At 43.6% G+C, this 14,609-nt stretch overlaps 1 protein-coding gene across 1 annotated transcript in view; it reads left to right on the forward strand.

The window, feature by feature from the left end:
* Window positions 1-14,609, forward strand: part of plxna4 (plexin A4) — a 452,991-nt gene that overhangs the window by 211,002 nt on the left and 227,380 nt on the right. The window contains exon 4 of the mRNA XM_074624835.1: window positions 6,761-6,943. Coding sequence (XP_074480936.1) covers window positions 6,761-6,943 — 183 coding nt within the window. The remainder of the gene's footprint in view (window positions 1-6,760; window positions 6,944-14,609) is intronic.

Here is a 14,609-nt window from a genome sequence, read left to right on the forward strand (position 1 = left end):
TAGCTAAAACTAATCTAGTCTAATAAATCCAACCTTCATGAAGTCTTTGCTAAACATTTTGTGGCAAATTGTATCTGGTGAGACATAAACACATACTGCATAAAGCAACATAACACTCTCTTCATTCAGTCTAATTTGCCTACTGTCATATACTTGTAAAATAAGAACAATACCTTGAGTTTAATAGTTTATACATAGGAAATACAAATTCAGTATTCATCTAGTGATTCCTGTAAAGGATTAGAGCTAACAGGCGTTATACGCCTTCCCGTCATTGTGAGCTAAACATTATCCTGCATATCTTGATTTATAGCTGAAGTAGTGAATACCGTTTTTGCAGACGCTTAACTTCAAAGTGTCTCACTGTTGCTGCAGGAGTCATACAGCCAATGTTTTACTATAGCTAAATTGAATGTTGACATTATATCTTACAGTGAACACTGCAAACCCACTTAGACCTGACATAATTCTCTAGTGCTGCCAATCATCCTGGCAGGTCAGTCATTTTGCACAGTAGGCTAGTGGATGTCTAAGTGGCTAATTATACAAAAAGCAACCACGAGGATATATTTTTTCATTTTACTCCTCCAGTCTCATGTGGGTTTTTGCCATGTAACCATCAATAACTCTATGGTAAAACAAGCTAAGAAATGTTGCATAAAGACTTTTTATGAGAAAAAACAAAGTGCAGCATGACTGGATTGGGGAAGAAAGTCATTGAAAGTGCTACATGGAGTATAATAATGCATTGAAGAGAAATAGCTATAAGTGCGAGAAAATGGACTCTTTGGAGCCTCCGACGGTCGAGCAGCGACATGAAGCGCAATGTCTCCGTGGTTTAATGTGTGTCATTAACTCCGTGAACTTGCAGCCAATGGAACGGGCCCTCACAACAGTGCAAGCCCAGATTAGGCCATACATCAGAGAGCGTCGGAGAGCGGATCTCTTTCAGTCCCCCCACTAATCGCATTGAGCAACTCTGTCTCTGTTTCGCGCGCGCCCACTGCCCCCTCTCATTCTCTCCACTCTGTATCTGCTGATCCCTCCGCACAGTCCAGAAGAGAGCTCTCTTTGTGCCGGCGCTGGCAGCCAAACAGAAGCAGAGAGATGGATATGGCTGAGAGTGACCTGATTCTGCCTCAGTGCCCGGCCTCTGTCCAAATACAGAGACTCTGCTCTCCTGTCCCTCTGTCTTCAGGGAGGAACCCTCCGTCTTTTCTCCTCCGTTGCTACGCTGCGGGACGCCGGCTGAAATCCCCACCAGAGCTGAGCAAGAACAGAGTTTGTAGTTACAAGCCATTTGAGTTGTTGGCCACTGTTATTAATCTAGCACTTTGCGCACATATTCAGCTGTGTACAACTAATGGTACCCATACCAGTAATTAAACATTTAAGGATGTTTCACAAGCCGTAATTTAGTCCGGTTTAAGCAAACTCTGGTGCAGTTCAACCCGTGGTGTGGTTCGTTTGGGCAGTTGTGAACGCAGTAATGGTACTCTTTTGTTGAGATGGACACAGGGAAATGACAGGTTAACATGAGTGGGAGGGCACTGACCTAGACTTCTGTAGAAGTCTGATGTTTGCTTGACATCCGGGCCATAGAGAACACACAGAATATGCTAAATAAAGTCCACAAAAATAGAGACGTTTATAAAGTGTTTAAAAAAATGTCAAAGTCTGCGATTCCCCGCATAGAAGTAGCAACTCTAAAGATGGAAAAAGATAAATTCGCTCCTTGATACACGCCCCTCAGCAAATCAATTTTTAAATTTGGTCCACTTTGATTTGTGCACTGTGAAACTGAACGAGACTAAATAGAAAAGAAACCAAAAGCATCAATTCATCTGATTCGGACAAACCAAACGGAGTATGGCTTGTGAAAGTGCCCTAAATCATATATCTAGTACTTACTGTATATACAGTACGGATGAGTTTGACGTCTTACTTTTTCACTTTAATTTGTTCACAGAAATTGAATAGAATGAGAGAAAAATTAGAGTGAGCAAATAAACAGTCAGAATTGATCGTAAATTGGATGCATTGAAAGCAATTTGTTGGCATAAGTTAACACCCAAATCTCATTCAAGTACCTGTGCGAGTGGTTGCTAAAAGCCGTTACAGGCGTTTTTTTGTGCGATTTGATTATTTCTGTCATGAATACTTTCACACAGCACATGAAAAAGCGATGTACTTTTTTTTCGGAACGAGGTAGATTTTTCTGAGTTTTCACACCGCAAATAAAGGCATCAACCAATCAGGTTGTACAGAACGGGTTGAGTTGTGCGAATATTTATGAAACAACAACACGGAAGATCCATAGCCCAAACCAAGACAGCAAACTGTAATAATCCTTTCAACCTTGATAAAGGCAATGCAGACCAGACCCACTCCTTCCATTCTTATCTTATTCTTATCAAGTATTTCATATTTTTGTGTCGTTTATTCGTCATGCCCCCGGTGTGTAAAGGCCTTTACTCGCGAATATCTATTTATATTTTTGAGTCCTACAACAATTCATGTTCTATGCAGAAGTTAATAAAATCAAATCTGTGCATGCTGTTCAAGCTTCTGGAGTGAGATCCTTGGAAAGTAAAAGACAACAGAAAAAGAAGATAAAAAACCATCCTCAAGGTCTACATGTAGTTGGTGTCAACCAATGGATGGACAGCATGCAAATCCCTGTCCATCGCACGTTAGACAGAAATGGTTGAGAGAGAAAAAGCAGTGAAAAAAATGTGTTTGAAAATGCATTAATGAGATGGTGTGAGACAAAGAAAAGGGGCATAAAACATGATAGAAGCTGTGACAGCGGCGCCTTTATTGGCAGACAATGTCAAGGGCTACGTTGATATTATTTGGTATTCTGACTGGAGACGTCTCTGGCATCACAACTACAAATGTCATGTTCTGCTGGTGGCGTAATGAAAATGTGTCTGCTTCCTTAAAGGGGCTGACAGACAAAGTATATTTCATTTGATTGCAGAATGCGGGACAGAGATGGCAGCTGTGATTGGCAACCAGCTGAAATAATACAGCATGTGTCAGTGACGAGACATGAAAACACACACAGACACACGAGCATTGTCTTCTTGCACACGCATCACCCCTCACTTAGCAGCCACACGCACAAAAATGTGTTGACAGAAACTCGCAGATAATGTGAAGTCATTTTTAATGATGAAAACCACTTTGACTTGAAAAGTAATCAATCTTGGGAGAAATGGCTGCACCGTTTATTATGTTTTGAGGCTGCATTCAATCATCCAAATACGACAAAGTACCCCATTTTGCTTGTGATGGACCCCGTTAACCGTTGAACCCTGGGGATGGTGAGGCTCCTCTTTAGAGTGGTGCAGGAATGAATCCTAAAACCCAGAAATGAGTTAACATTTTAGCACTTCGGTTTCCTCGTCTGGAAGTCAATGGGTTTTTTGAATTGGTTTTTGGTTGCTTGAAATAAAGTCTGTGGTTAACACAAGCTTAAAAGATTTTAAAGTTTTGTTCTATAATATAAAATATGTCAGTAAATACCCCCCTCGTGAATTTTGAAGCTTTTACGTGTCTTAAAAAAGGCGATTGCTAACAAGTGGCTAAATGAGACTACAAAACGTCAACAAGCCGACTCGTCCGCCTTTACAGCCTCATTGTGTATACCCGCGCTCATGCAACCGGTGGTGTAATTCACTTCGTTTACAGCCTAACGTTAGCTTTTTACTTCTGGCAATTTGCATTCACGCTCATAAATGTTTGTTTGCCACAGATCTTATTTTCTGCAATAAATAAAATAAATAAAATTCTGCTTTTTGTCGAGGGCAATTCTAACTTCCTGGTTGGCCTACAAAAATACGTCATCCCTGCACCACTCTAAAACTGATGGCAACACAGTGAGGGTGTTTCTTTCTGTCACAAAAACAAGGACTATTAACAAAATGCATAGAGAAACAGCTCTACCGGTTACTGGAGAATACATACAGAAAGTAAACACTATAGTGGAGATCAGTGTTGGCTTGTTAGTGAGTCAGAAAAGAGGAAGAAATGTGTTGATTATGAATCATTGTCTGCATGGAGTGACCCTGGTTCTCATCAGAGCACCATTAATCTAGCAGTGATCCGCCACATGACTTGTAGGACCTGTAGAGAGTGCATTCTTGACATCAGCTCGTTGTGAAAAGGTCAGGGGGGAAGACTGTCCACTTAAATATGTTTTTTCTCGTACACCAATTTTCATCATTGTTGACTCTTTGGCATCTCAGTCTTGTGTTGTTATTCATCATCTCTCTTTACTCCACCTGTCTTTGTCCTTATCTCAAACCCTCTAACCATATGACATGATCTTGACCCAAATTCAGGTCATCTCTATCGATCATCCATACCTGCTTCATATAACCATAACATGTTATAGCCTAAAGCTCATAGAGGCCTCTACAAGCCATGTTCCATTTGTCTAATGAAAGCAAGCCTCATATTTCCTCTGTGGCTCTCAGGCTTCTGATGATGATGATGGCCTTTAGTGAAAGGTTGTGAGGAGACACTTGGTGCTCGAGGAGATTGATCGAAAGCCCAGGGGGGTGCACTTCCAGGAGGAAAAATAAGACATAAACTAAAAAGACCCTCTGCCCCCCCGGAGCACCCCACCTCTGACAGCTCAAACCGCTAGGCGACAAGAGACTTGAAATGGTTCGATAAGTTTTAAGCTAAAATGAAAGCCGAGATCTTATCAGTGCGTATTCACCTTTTTTTCTTCTGAAGGAAGGATATTCCTATGTACATGTAAGGCCCAGGTTGTTTTTTCATAACTCATACCCGCTATCTCCTCTTACTACTGACGTTTTTCTGTGCGTTTTGAAAGAACGTAACAGCGCCGTCGACTTCCAAGGCCTCTCTCTTCCGACAACAACCCACCACATTGCTAAGCTATCAATCAACAGCGACGCCTGCTCCAGTACTAAAGCCAGTGTTTCAAATCTGTCCATACACATAGAATAATGACCAATCCCCAGCACCATTATTCTCTTATCAAAACCCATAAGTCATTCTGCCCACAGTGACTGCTGTGAATATCCCCCCGGCAGGATAAAACACTCGCGTGCAAACACAAAATGTAGAGAGGCACAATACATGGAACACACCCATCTGTATTTAATAAGAAAATCACAGCAGCATGTCCGCACAGAAAGCATAACAGATGAACCTCCGTCAAGAGTTGTATTTCTCCCCACTCTGACTCCGATTTTCATATATATATATTTAGATGAATCGCAGTGATTCGCCTCAGTGTGATGATGCAGCTTTTTTTTCTTTTATTATTTCACTTGGTTCACTTTGAATCGTTTCACATTGAGTATCTTGCCGCACTGGCATTTCTGCAGTTGCTGTTGCATTGGCTGGACGGTGGGGAATTGTGCCTGACAGAGCAGCCTCTGGCGCTGTTACAGAGCTAGAGCCTGGCTGCAGTCTTCTTCCATCTTCATCTCTCTCTCTCTCTCTTACTGCTTTCCACATTCGCCGTTTCCTGCAGCTGACGCACACATGCATACAAATGCTCACACGTTCTCTCTCACATACAAACTGTTTTCTCTTTGACCTATAATGTCCCTTACAGAAATACATTATGCAATACAAAATTTTGATTCTTATTTTCATTAATGTCGGTTTATATCTGGATAACCGTGCTCAATACTGCTACCAGACTCTCTGCATAACTTACCCCAAACCTTCCTCCCTTAAAGGGATAGTTTGGGTGTTTTGAAGTGAGGTTGTAGGAGGTACTTATCCATAGTCAGTGTATGACCTACAGTAGATGACGGTCGGCACGCCCCCAGTTTGGACACAGACAGGAGTTACCGCACGGAAGCAAAGTAATGTACTGCTGAGGACGGGGCCGCCAGCAAAACATATTTTAAACACCTAAAAGAAAGGCTCGCCTAAAAAAATCAATATCAATTTAAGTGTACGCTATATTTAGAATATTTTTACTGGTTCACCTTGCCGTGAGACAGCTATACAGTCTATGTTTCCGACGGGTAACTGAAATCGTCATCTCTCAAAAAAAGCCACCAGACTCCATTGAAAAAACATGTAATTCTGCCTCGCAGAACACAGAAGTTGCTGGTCTACCGCTGCCTGGATCGGTTAGTTTGTTTGTGTTATTGTGTGACTTTGGTTAGTTAAGATTCACCAAAGTCACACGATAACACAAAAACAAACTAACCGATCGAGGCAGCGGTAGACCAGCAACCCCCGTGTTTTGCAAGGTAAAATTACAGTTTTTCTCAATGGAGTCTGGTGGCTTTGGCAAGAGCATACATGGATACAACAACTTCAGTTCCCCGTTGGAAATGGCTGTCTGACGTCAGTAAATTATTCTAAATATAGCGTACACTTAAACTGATATGATTTTTTAGGTGGGCCTTTCTTTTAGGTGGCTAAAATATGTTTTGCTGCCGGCTCCGTCCACAGCAGTACATTGCTATACTTCCGTGTGGTAACTCCTGTCTGCTTCTCAAAACTGGGGGCGTGCCGACTGTCATCTACTGTAGGTAATACACTGACTATGAATAAGTACCTCTTACAACCCTACTTCAAAACACCCAAACTATCCCTTCAAGACCTTTGCAGCATACAGCTCCATCCAAGAGATGCCTAAGCAGTGCCCTTCACGTGAACTCTGTGGTCAAAGACATTCGTATTTCTAATATTAATGAGTGAAACTGAATCAGATTTCTAATGTGTTCTGCTCTCTTCTTCTTCTCCGCTGCAGCTCTTGACCATCGACGACGACTTTTGCGGCCTCGACATGAACGCGCCGCTGGGCGTGTCCGAGATGGTGCGCGGCAAGCCTCTCTTCTCCGACGCCATCGACAAAATGACCTCCGTCATCGCGTACGTCTACAAGAACCACTCGCTGGTCTTCGTCGGCACAAAAAGCGGACGAGTCAAGAAGGTAAGGAAGCAGGAATGCAACTGACGAATGGCTGAATTGATGGAGGCAGAGATTTGGTTTCCCCTCTGTTAGAATGTGGAGTAAGGGCTGGGAATTGGGGACTGCTGGATTGGAGGAAGGATAGTAGTAGTAAGGCAGATTGACTTTCAGGCAAATCAGCTGAGTCGGCTGCATTTTGCAGGGGGTAAAGAGGTGTGTGTGTGTGCATGAAAGAGAGTGAAAGGAGGAAGTGTGTGTACTTCACTGTGGAGAGAATTTGAATGTGTGTGTGTGTTTTGAGGAAGGGGAGGGGGATCAGGAGAGCCCCCCTGAGGGGGTTTTATTCCTAGAGCAAAGCCTATCTGGTATCTCTCAACATCCTCTTCATCCACTGCACCATATATCACACATAGCATACACCCAGTATCAGGAGCATCCGCTGCACTTTTCCTTCACTTTGGACTTGAATAAAATCCAGAGCCCTGGGGGCAGATTGCAGCACGCATCAGCATGTTGCAGAACTTGCTAGACAGCACAGATCAGCATGTTGCAGAATCGATTAGACAAAGTTTCTTATCTGTTTTCTTGAGGCAATTTGAGGGATCAGAATAGGATGAAATACATCCTTTATTAAGTGAATTACTTAACGCTTTGGCAGAACGTTTTTGGGCAAAAATTACATAATAACTTTTCAGCATATTGTGATTCAAGTGTTCTGAGAGATAACTAGACTTCTGCACCTCCTCATGGCTCTGTTTTCAGGCTTTAAAAAAATCTAGCCCTTGACGGGAGACTTTGGCCAATCACAGGTCATTTCAGAGAGAGTGACCCTATTAAGCGTTCCTATTGGCTGTGCTGCGGTTGGTGGGCGGCGCTTGGTATTTCCTTAACAGATCTCAACATGGCTGTCGGGGTCACACACTCATTTTACAGCTAAACAGTACACTACAAGATGTTTCTGAAAACATTTGAGGCGAGAAATAGGAATTACAGTAACAGAATATTGAATCATATTTGATCAGCGCTCCCTAGTTTGACCGTTTGATCAGTTGTTTTTTTTCAGATTACCTGTCTCATGCACTACTGTCAGGATATAGCGACTGTTTTATAAAAATAACTTTTTTTAATCACATTTTCTCCAATCTCACCTACTGCTGCTTTAACTAATTGACAATATAATAAGAGGGAATCTAGATTATTATTACATTATTAGTAATTTTATGGGCTCTGATGGCTTTTGGAGCTCCTGCAGTAATGTTTCTGCAGCTGGGGAGTGTCTGCCATAGTGTTAGCGAACAACTTTGACCATACTGTATCTGTCTCTCCCTTGAAAAACATGTCACACTCTGTGTGACAGCAAAGCCCTTGGCTAAACAAGATTTGTCTCCTCCGAGTTAAACAGCACTGGATAAGCCGGGTTTTGGCGTGTTGTCGCTTCCACCCTAGACTCCCCCCCGTGCCCCTGTGCCCTCCCTCGTGTGGCAGCCCTTTTCTGGGCTAATGGGATGATGCACTGCTGCTAGATGTGATAGAAGGGTGGCAGCTCCTGTGCTTTTACTCCCACTCCCTCGCGCTCACACACACATATATATCGTAGGGGGGCCATGACTGAGACTAATTCCGGGGCAGTGAGCCTCACAGGCCTGGTTGAAAGCAGCATTACACAGAGAGGAGGAATGAGAGAAGGATGGAGGGAGGCTGAGCTGGAGGGGAGAGTTTGGACAGATGGACTATATATTCCTGAAATGACGCATGTCTTAAAGGGGAGGAAGAAAGTTTGTATGTGGATGATTTGAAGGGAGAAAGATGAAAGACAGATTTGAGGAAGTTAAACAAAGATGCGATTGAGGCCGGAACAAGCAACCGATGTTGAGAAGTGTGTTTTTCTCCCGATACACCGTCAGTCTGGAGGGCTGCTTGTTTGTTTTTGTTGATTACGGCCCCTGTCTGTGTTTGTTGGCTTTGTTCCGCACGGGAGCAGAGTGATTGAGGCAGCGGTTTTTCCATGTTGTGAGACAATAACCGACACGTAGGCAGATGTTTCGAACGGGGGGAAATATGCAATCATATTTAATACCTACTGCTCGTCTGTGATGATGAGTGCGAGTTAGGAAAGGGAAGATTTAGTGGCTTTTGAGTGTTAAAAGCATAACAAGTGTTTTTTATGAATATTGTTTTTGCTTCAGGATGTTAGAAACATTTTTCTTCCCCTGTTTATCTTTGTGCTTTCTCTTCTTGGCCTCTCTCCAGACATGCCTCTCAAAGCCACATATTGGCACTTGAGAGAATCGCGTCTGCAGGATTTTTGGCATTGTTTTTCTCAAACTCGACATGAATGAAGATCAGATTGTGCACATATGGGATACATTCAGGCAAAGAAACTCCACAGACGCTCACCATCTTTGACAAAAGGTGATCAATATCCCGTGTCAACACACACATGCACACACACAGAGCCCTATTACAAGCCCATCCTCCCCTCCCATGTACATACTTTCCCCTCCCATGTCGTTAACTGTATACCATTAGATGACATCACAGGCAATAAAAGGCAACAACAAGACAATAAAAAGTCCTAGCTTCAGTCCACCTCCTTCATCAGTGACTTTATAACCCCTCCGCTAATGGATGTTGATTTATATACACTCCCCCACCTCACTTGTTCCATCCCTCAACCCCCTCCTCCTCCTCTTCCTCCTCCTTTCTCTCACTTCTTCTCTCACACACACCAATCTTTCAGTCTTTTCTATTGTTATTTATGACGCTGTGACCAACACGTCACCCTGTATAAATTTAAGCATTACGGTAAAAGAGTTAAAGTGGATGGACGTTAATGCAGCGGAGTCTGGGTGAGCTAAATGTTGAGTGTTTACAGGCTCACGTTTATGACATCATGAAGTTGAGTCGGACAGGAAGCTGAGTGAATTAAATTCAATTTGCTTGTGAAATTGTTTTATGTGATGGGGGTTAGAGTAAAATTAGTATGTTAGTATAACGTAAGACCCGCAGTGGACCAGACTATACAGACATGGTTGTACTTCTATACTGATGATTAACATATTATATATTAACATAATGCATTCCCTAGCCCCTAAACCCAACCTTCACTATCACATCTGCATACTTAACCCTCAACTTCAACCTCAACTAGAGATCAACAGGAGGCTTGGAACAATATTTGACTAGGGCGATTAGACTCCATTACCGTTGAGTATCTTCATGTAATGTAGGCTTATGATTAAGAAAGAAGTAAGGACATGTCCCCCTGTAGACTTAACACTAGTGGTTAGGGTTGGGATTCACCAGAGGCCCCACAATACGATATTCTGACAATTTTAAACATTTTGCAATGTGCTGAGTATTGCGATATGTTGCGATTTATTACCTTTTTTTCAACTGCAAATTATGCAGTTTGTCAACATCTGTTGTATCTAATAAGATACAGCTTTAACTCTGTTCATCTCAGAGTTTTCATTCACATATCTTGAGGTCAGAGGTCAAGGGTCAGTTTTTCCTCGCCAAAATTGAGTAACTTTGGAGCGTTATTTAGTGTTCTTCCTGACAAGCTAACATGACATGGTTGGTACCAATCGATTCCGATCGAGGTCAATAGTTTATATAATAAAAGATTGATACTGTATCAATATAATATTGCCACGCAAAATATCGCAGTACTATGCTGTATCGATTTTTTGCCCCCCACCCATACTAGTGGTTGTGATGGACTGAATTGTATAGTTGTTCTGAAAGATGAGCATAAGGATGTTTTTGTAGGCGTGGGAAAGCAAAAAGTGACAGAAAATCTTGGAAGTAAGGTTGGCCCGAGAAGAAACGACAAGAAATTCACCAATGGAAAAACCAAGTCTTTACTCTCAAACGGCCCTTTGAAGAAGAAAGGACCGGCCTCGCTTTGCTCTCATGGTCTACCAATTTCAAGTCCGTCCTCGCAAAGACCGGCGCAAGACCACACACATACATAGCCATTGCCTTTTAGATGTCTCTGATGCTGAGTGGCTGTGTTGTGTAAAGTCCGTATTGACACAGTCTAAGCGGAATTTCATAACACCCTCCTGTCAGCATAAAACAGGCAGTGCTGTCGAATCAGTAGGATTTTGTACATGCCCACAGCTACAGCCATGCTTGGCCTTTACTGTCTCACACAAGGCTTAAAGCCTTCACATCACACAGGGCTCATATGATCCGTACACCTCCATTCCTTTTTCCATTTCACTCTTTTTTGGTTTCCTAGCTCTTTTGAATTGATTGAATGTCTCTTCTTCTCTCCTCTCATTTCTTTTGCTTCCCCTCCCTCTCTCCACCTCCGTTCGCCCTCTCCTCATAATTTCCGTCTTCCCCTTTCCCCTTCATCTCCCTCCCCCCTGCTCCGTCTATCTGTCCATGGCTGAGTGGAGTTGCTGTGAGAGAGCTCTTTGATGGCTACCTCCTGCCATTGGAAGTGAATGGACCATATGGCTTCCGTCAGCCTGTCCGTCGGTCAGTTTGTGTGTGCGTTGGTCTGTGGCTTAAAGGAGGAGATGGAGATGTGATGGAGATAAAAGGTCTGTGGCTGGGTAAGGTTTAAACCCAGTTACTGCAGGTCAGTGCACAGCAGCAGGTCAAGGGGAAAGCCTTAACCCCCCCTGCGGGCTTTGGTTTAGTTTATGGTCATCTGGTCAGGCTACACATTAGCATGAGACGGACACACACGCATGATACTCACACACTGCACACGGTTGCATATATTGAGATAAGCACACATGCATGCATCAGTGAACACTTACAGTGTTGGACAAAGGCTGGCCAGGTAGCTCCACGGGGCCCGGGGATGGAGAGGTGGACTATGGGACGAGAGGGAGGTGTGGAGGGCAGAAGTGGAGGGAAGAGATGAGATTGAAGGCCACCTGCCGAGGTGCTAATGCATCTCCGCTCTGTCCGTCCCTGATGGGAGAGCACTGGCGCTCAATACAATGAGCAGCTAACCTTGAACTTGACACAGACGAAGGCATGGCATGAAAAGGTAGCGGTGTCGAAGAAGCTGAGGATGAGTGTGTTTATGTTTCTGCGCCCTAGATATCACCAGTTTCTACAAAAGGCACTTCCAAAGGTACAGTAGTGTCTGTAAAAGCAGACACGTGCATGCTTCTTGGAGTGAAACGTCTTCTCCACAGAGCACTTAGTCAGTATTTGGCCAAAGGCAAAGAGCAAGGGTGTTGGGGTTGTGACAATTTGTTCACCTCTTCACCGCAGCCACCACTTTTCAATCTGTTCCAGTCAGACTAGAGAATAGAGAACAAGAAGAAGAAGAAGAAGCAAAGACAGAAAGAGGGAAGAGATGGAGAAAATAGTGGAGAAAAAAAGTGAAAGAAGAGGATAGAGTGACATGACGGATCGAGAGCGAGACAGAAAGGCGAATCAGTGGTAGTTTGCAAGGCTATAGCTTCTTGAAGGAGAAGCTGGCACGAGTAGTGTAGAGACAGAAAGAGAGATCTGTCATTTAAGGTTGTCAGGGGAGATGAGCTAGAAACGGGTCAATTTCCCAACGCTGAATGGTTAATGTTTGTTGTTGGGAAGGGAAAGGTCAAGCTCTCACTTTTGACTCAACCTCTGCCAATTTCTCTGTTTTGTGCTCTGTACAGCTCTTTCCCGCTACAGTCATCTTCTCTCCTTCTACATTTTTACAAGAAAAGACGGCGCTTAGTATATGTAAAGCGCTTACTTGATCTTTACCGTCGGACGGCTGTGTCGTGCCTCTCCAGACCAGCTGTGCACACCGGCTGTGACCGCTCCGTCCTCCTCACGGCGATTGCCTCATTAACAGTTATGGTTCCCTTATAGCATTGGGTTTAACTCTGAAATATTGCCAAATAGGCGATTTTGCTTTTTTGCTTCGACACCAAATTCTCCGTCATCGTCTGTCACCTCTCTCTCATCTTGTGTGTGTGTGTGAAATCTGACTCCTGCTACTCTGAGCTGAGACTCCGTACAGAGCAGACACTTTCACTTTCAGTTTTTAGTCGTTACCGACTATTTATTGATAACACGGCGCTGATACGCCAAAATGAACTAAATGAGTTTTACTGCGACTACCGCTGCAAGCCTAATATGAAGATTTCCCCTGAATGTATCAGTATTTTAAAAAGCAGATGCAGTTCAGAGAAAATCATGTCAAACCTTTGCCTCAATGAAATGTGTTTCAGTAAAACTAAATATACGTGGCAGTATTTGACCAACTGTACCAGTAAGACATTCAGACAACAGATGGCACAGCCACATTGATTGAAATGTACGTCCAATTATTTCCTTTTGAACTTATTACAATCACAATTAACATTGCATTTCTGTGGCATTCCCCGTCTAACAAAACGAACGTGGGCTGTCCTGCTAACTGCCTCTGCTGTTGGCACAATAGATTATGGATGGATAGATGTGTGGGTGTAAGAGCTTTTTTACGTGAGATATTTATTGCTCTGGACCAGTCCCATATGTTTCGTGGGTTGATTGTGTCCTTGTTTCCCATGTGTGTGTGTGTGCTTGTCTGTGTGCATGTGTGTGTATATGATGGGTTGGTTAGTCCCAGATGCAGATTATTGAAATGGGCTGAGCTTGAGCCATGGTCAGTGGAGCAGAGGATTAACTGCTTAGAGCTAATGATGAAATATGCTTTAGGACGGGCAGGCGTTGTGTGTGTGTGTGTGTGTGTGTGGACAGTGGTTTCTGATTTAAACCCCCCCCTCACCAACCCACCCTTGTTGTGCTATAAACACTCTTCAACGCAGGTGCACACACACTGCTACTATCACATCCGGCCAGTAGCCATTACAACCCCACCCAGTAGTCCATTCATTCTAGCCCAGTTGTCTAAACCGCTGCTGCATTCAGCCAGTATTCCCAGAATGTCGATGTTCCAATACTGTTAAGTATTCCTCAGCAGTCTTCCTAGTTGCCTTGGCGCTGCATGTGTTGCTGCTCCCCACACCAGCCAGCGCAGCAGCAACACTCACTAAAGCATGCTCAGTCGTGAGTTGCCATGGTAGCACAGGCTGTTCCACACACACAGGATCAAATGTATATAGAAGGCATCAACGCAGGGAAAACACACACATATCTGAGAGTATATCGTGATGTATTGAACTCCCAGGGAAGCTTACTGCACACGGCGTAGACATTATGCTGATACAACGGACTGAGTGCACATTAGGATGATCTGATCCGACGATAGCGGTCCGGTGTTCGATGACAGGTGCTGTCGACCTCACAAGCTATAAGGCTGATTGAACACAATATTAATGTGTTGGTGTTTTCGTCTCGCTGTGTTAACTGCTGTCTGCTACTCTGCTATTTGTTGTAGGGATAGAAAGGCATGTCAAGGGGAATCAGTCAATGGGAACCCCTCGCCACCTTATGCTTCTTTTCTTTTGCACCATTGTTCCTGGCCAATTGTTTCCACATACATCTTCTTCTGGTAATTGCTTGGTGCACAATGTTTGCTTAATAGGCCCCCTTCCAAAGTCCAATTCCTCCTCTAGATTTGGTAAATAGTCTGTGTGTATGTGTGTGTCCTACTTGTATAGGAGGTCTCCGTGTATATAATAGTGAATTCAGTGCGGGAAATCATGGGAGCTAATGAGAAGTGAAGTCCAGTAATGGCCTGGGAAGGGCATCAGAAGGCAGTGGTTGCCTCGCGTGC

This window comes from Sebastes fasciatus, chromosome 23 (genome assembly GCF_043250625.1).
Source record: "Sebastes fasciatus isolate fSebFas1 chromosome 23, fSebFas1.pri, whole genome shotgun sequence".
NCBI lineage: Eukaryota > Metazoa > Chordata > Actinopteri > Perciformes > Sebastidae > Sebastes > Sebastes fasciatus.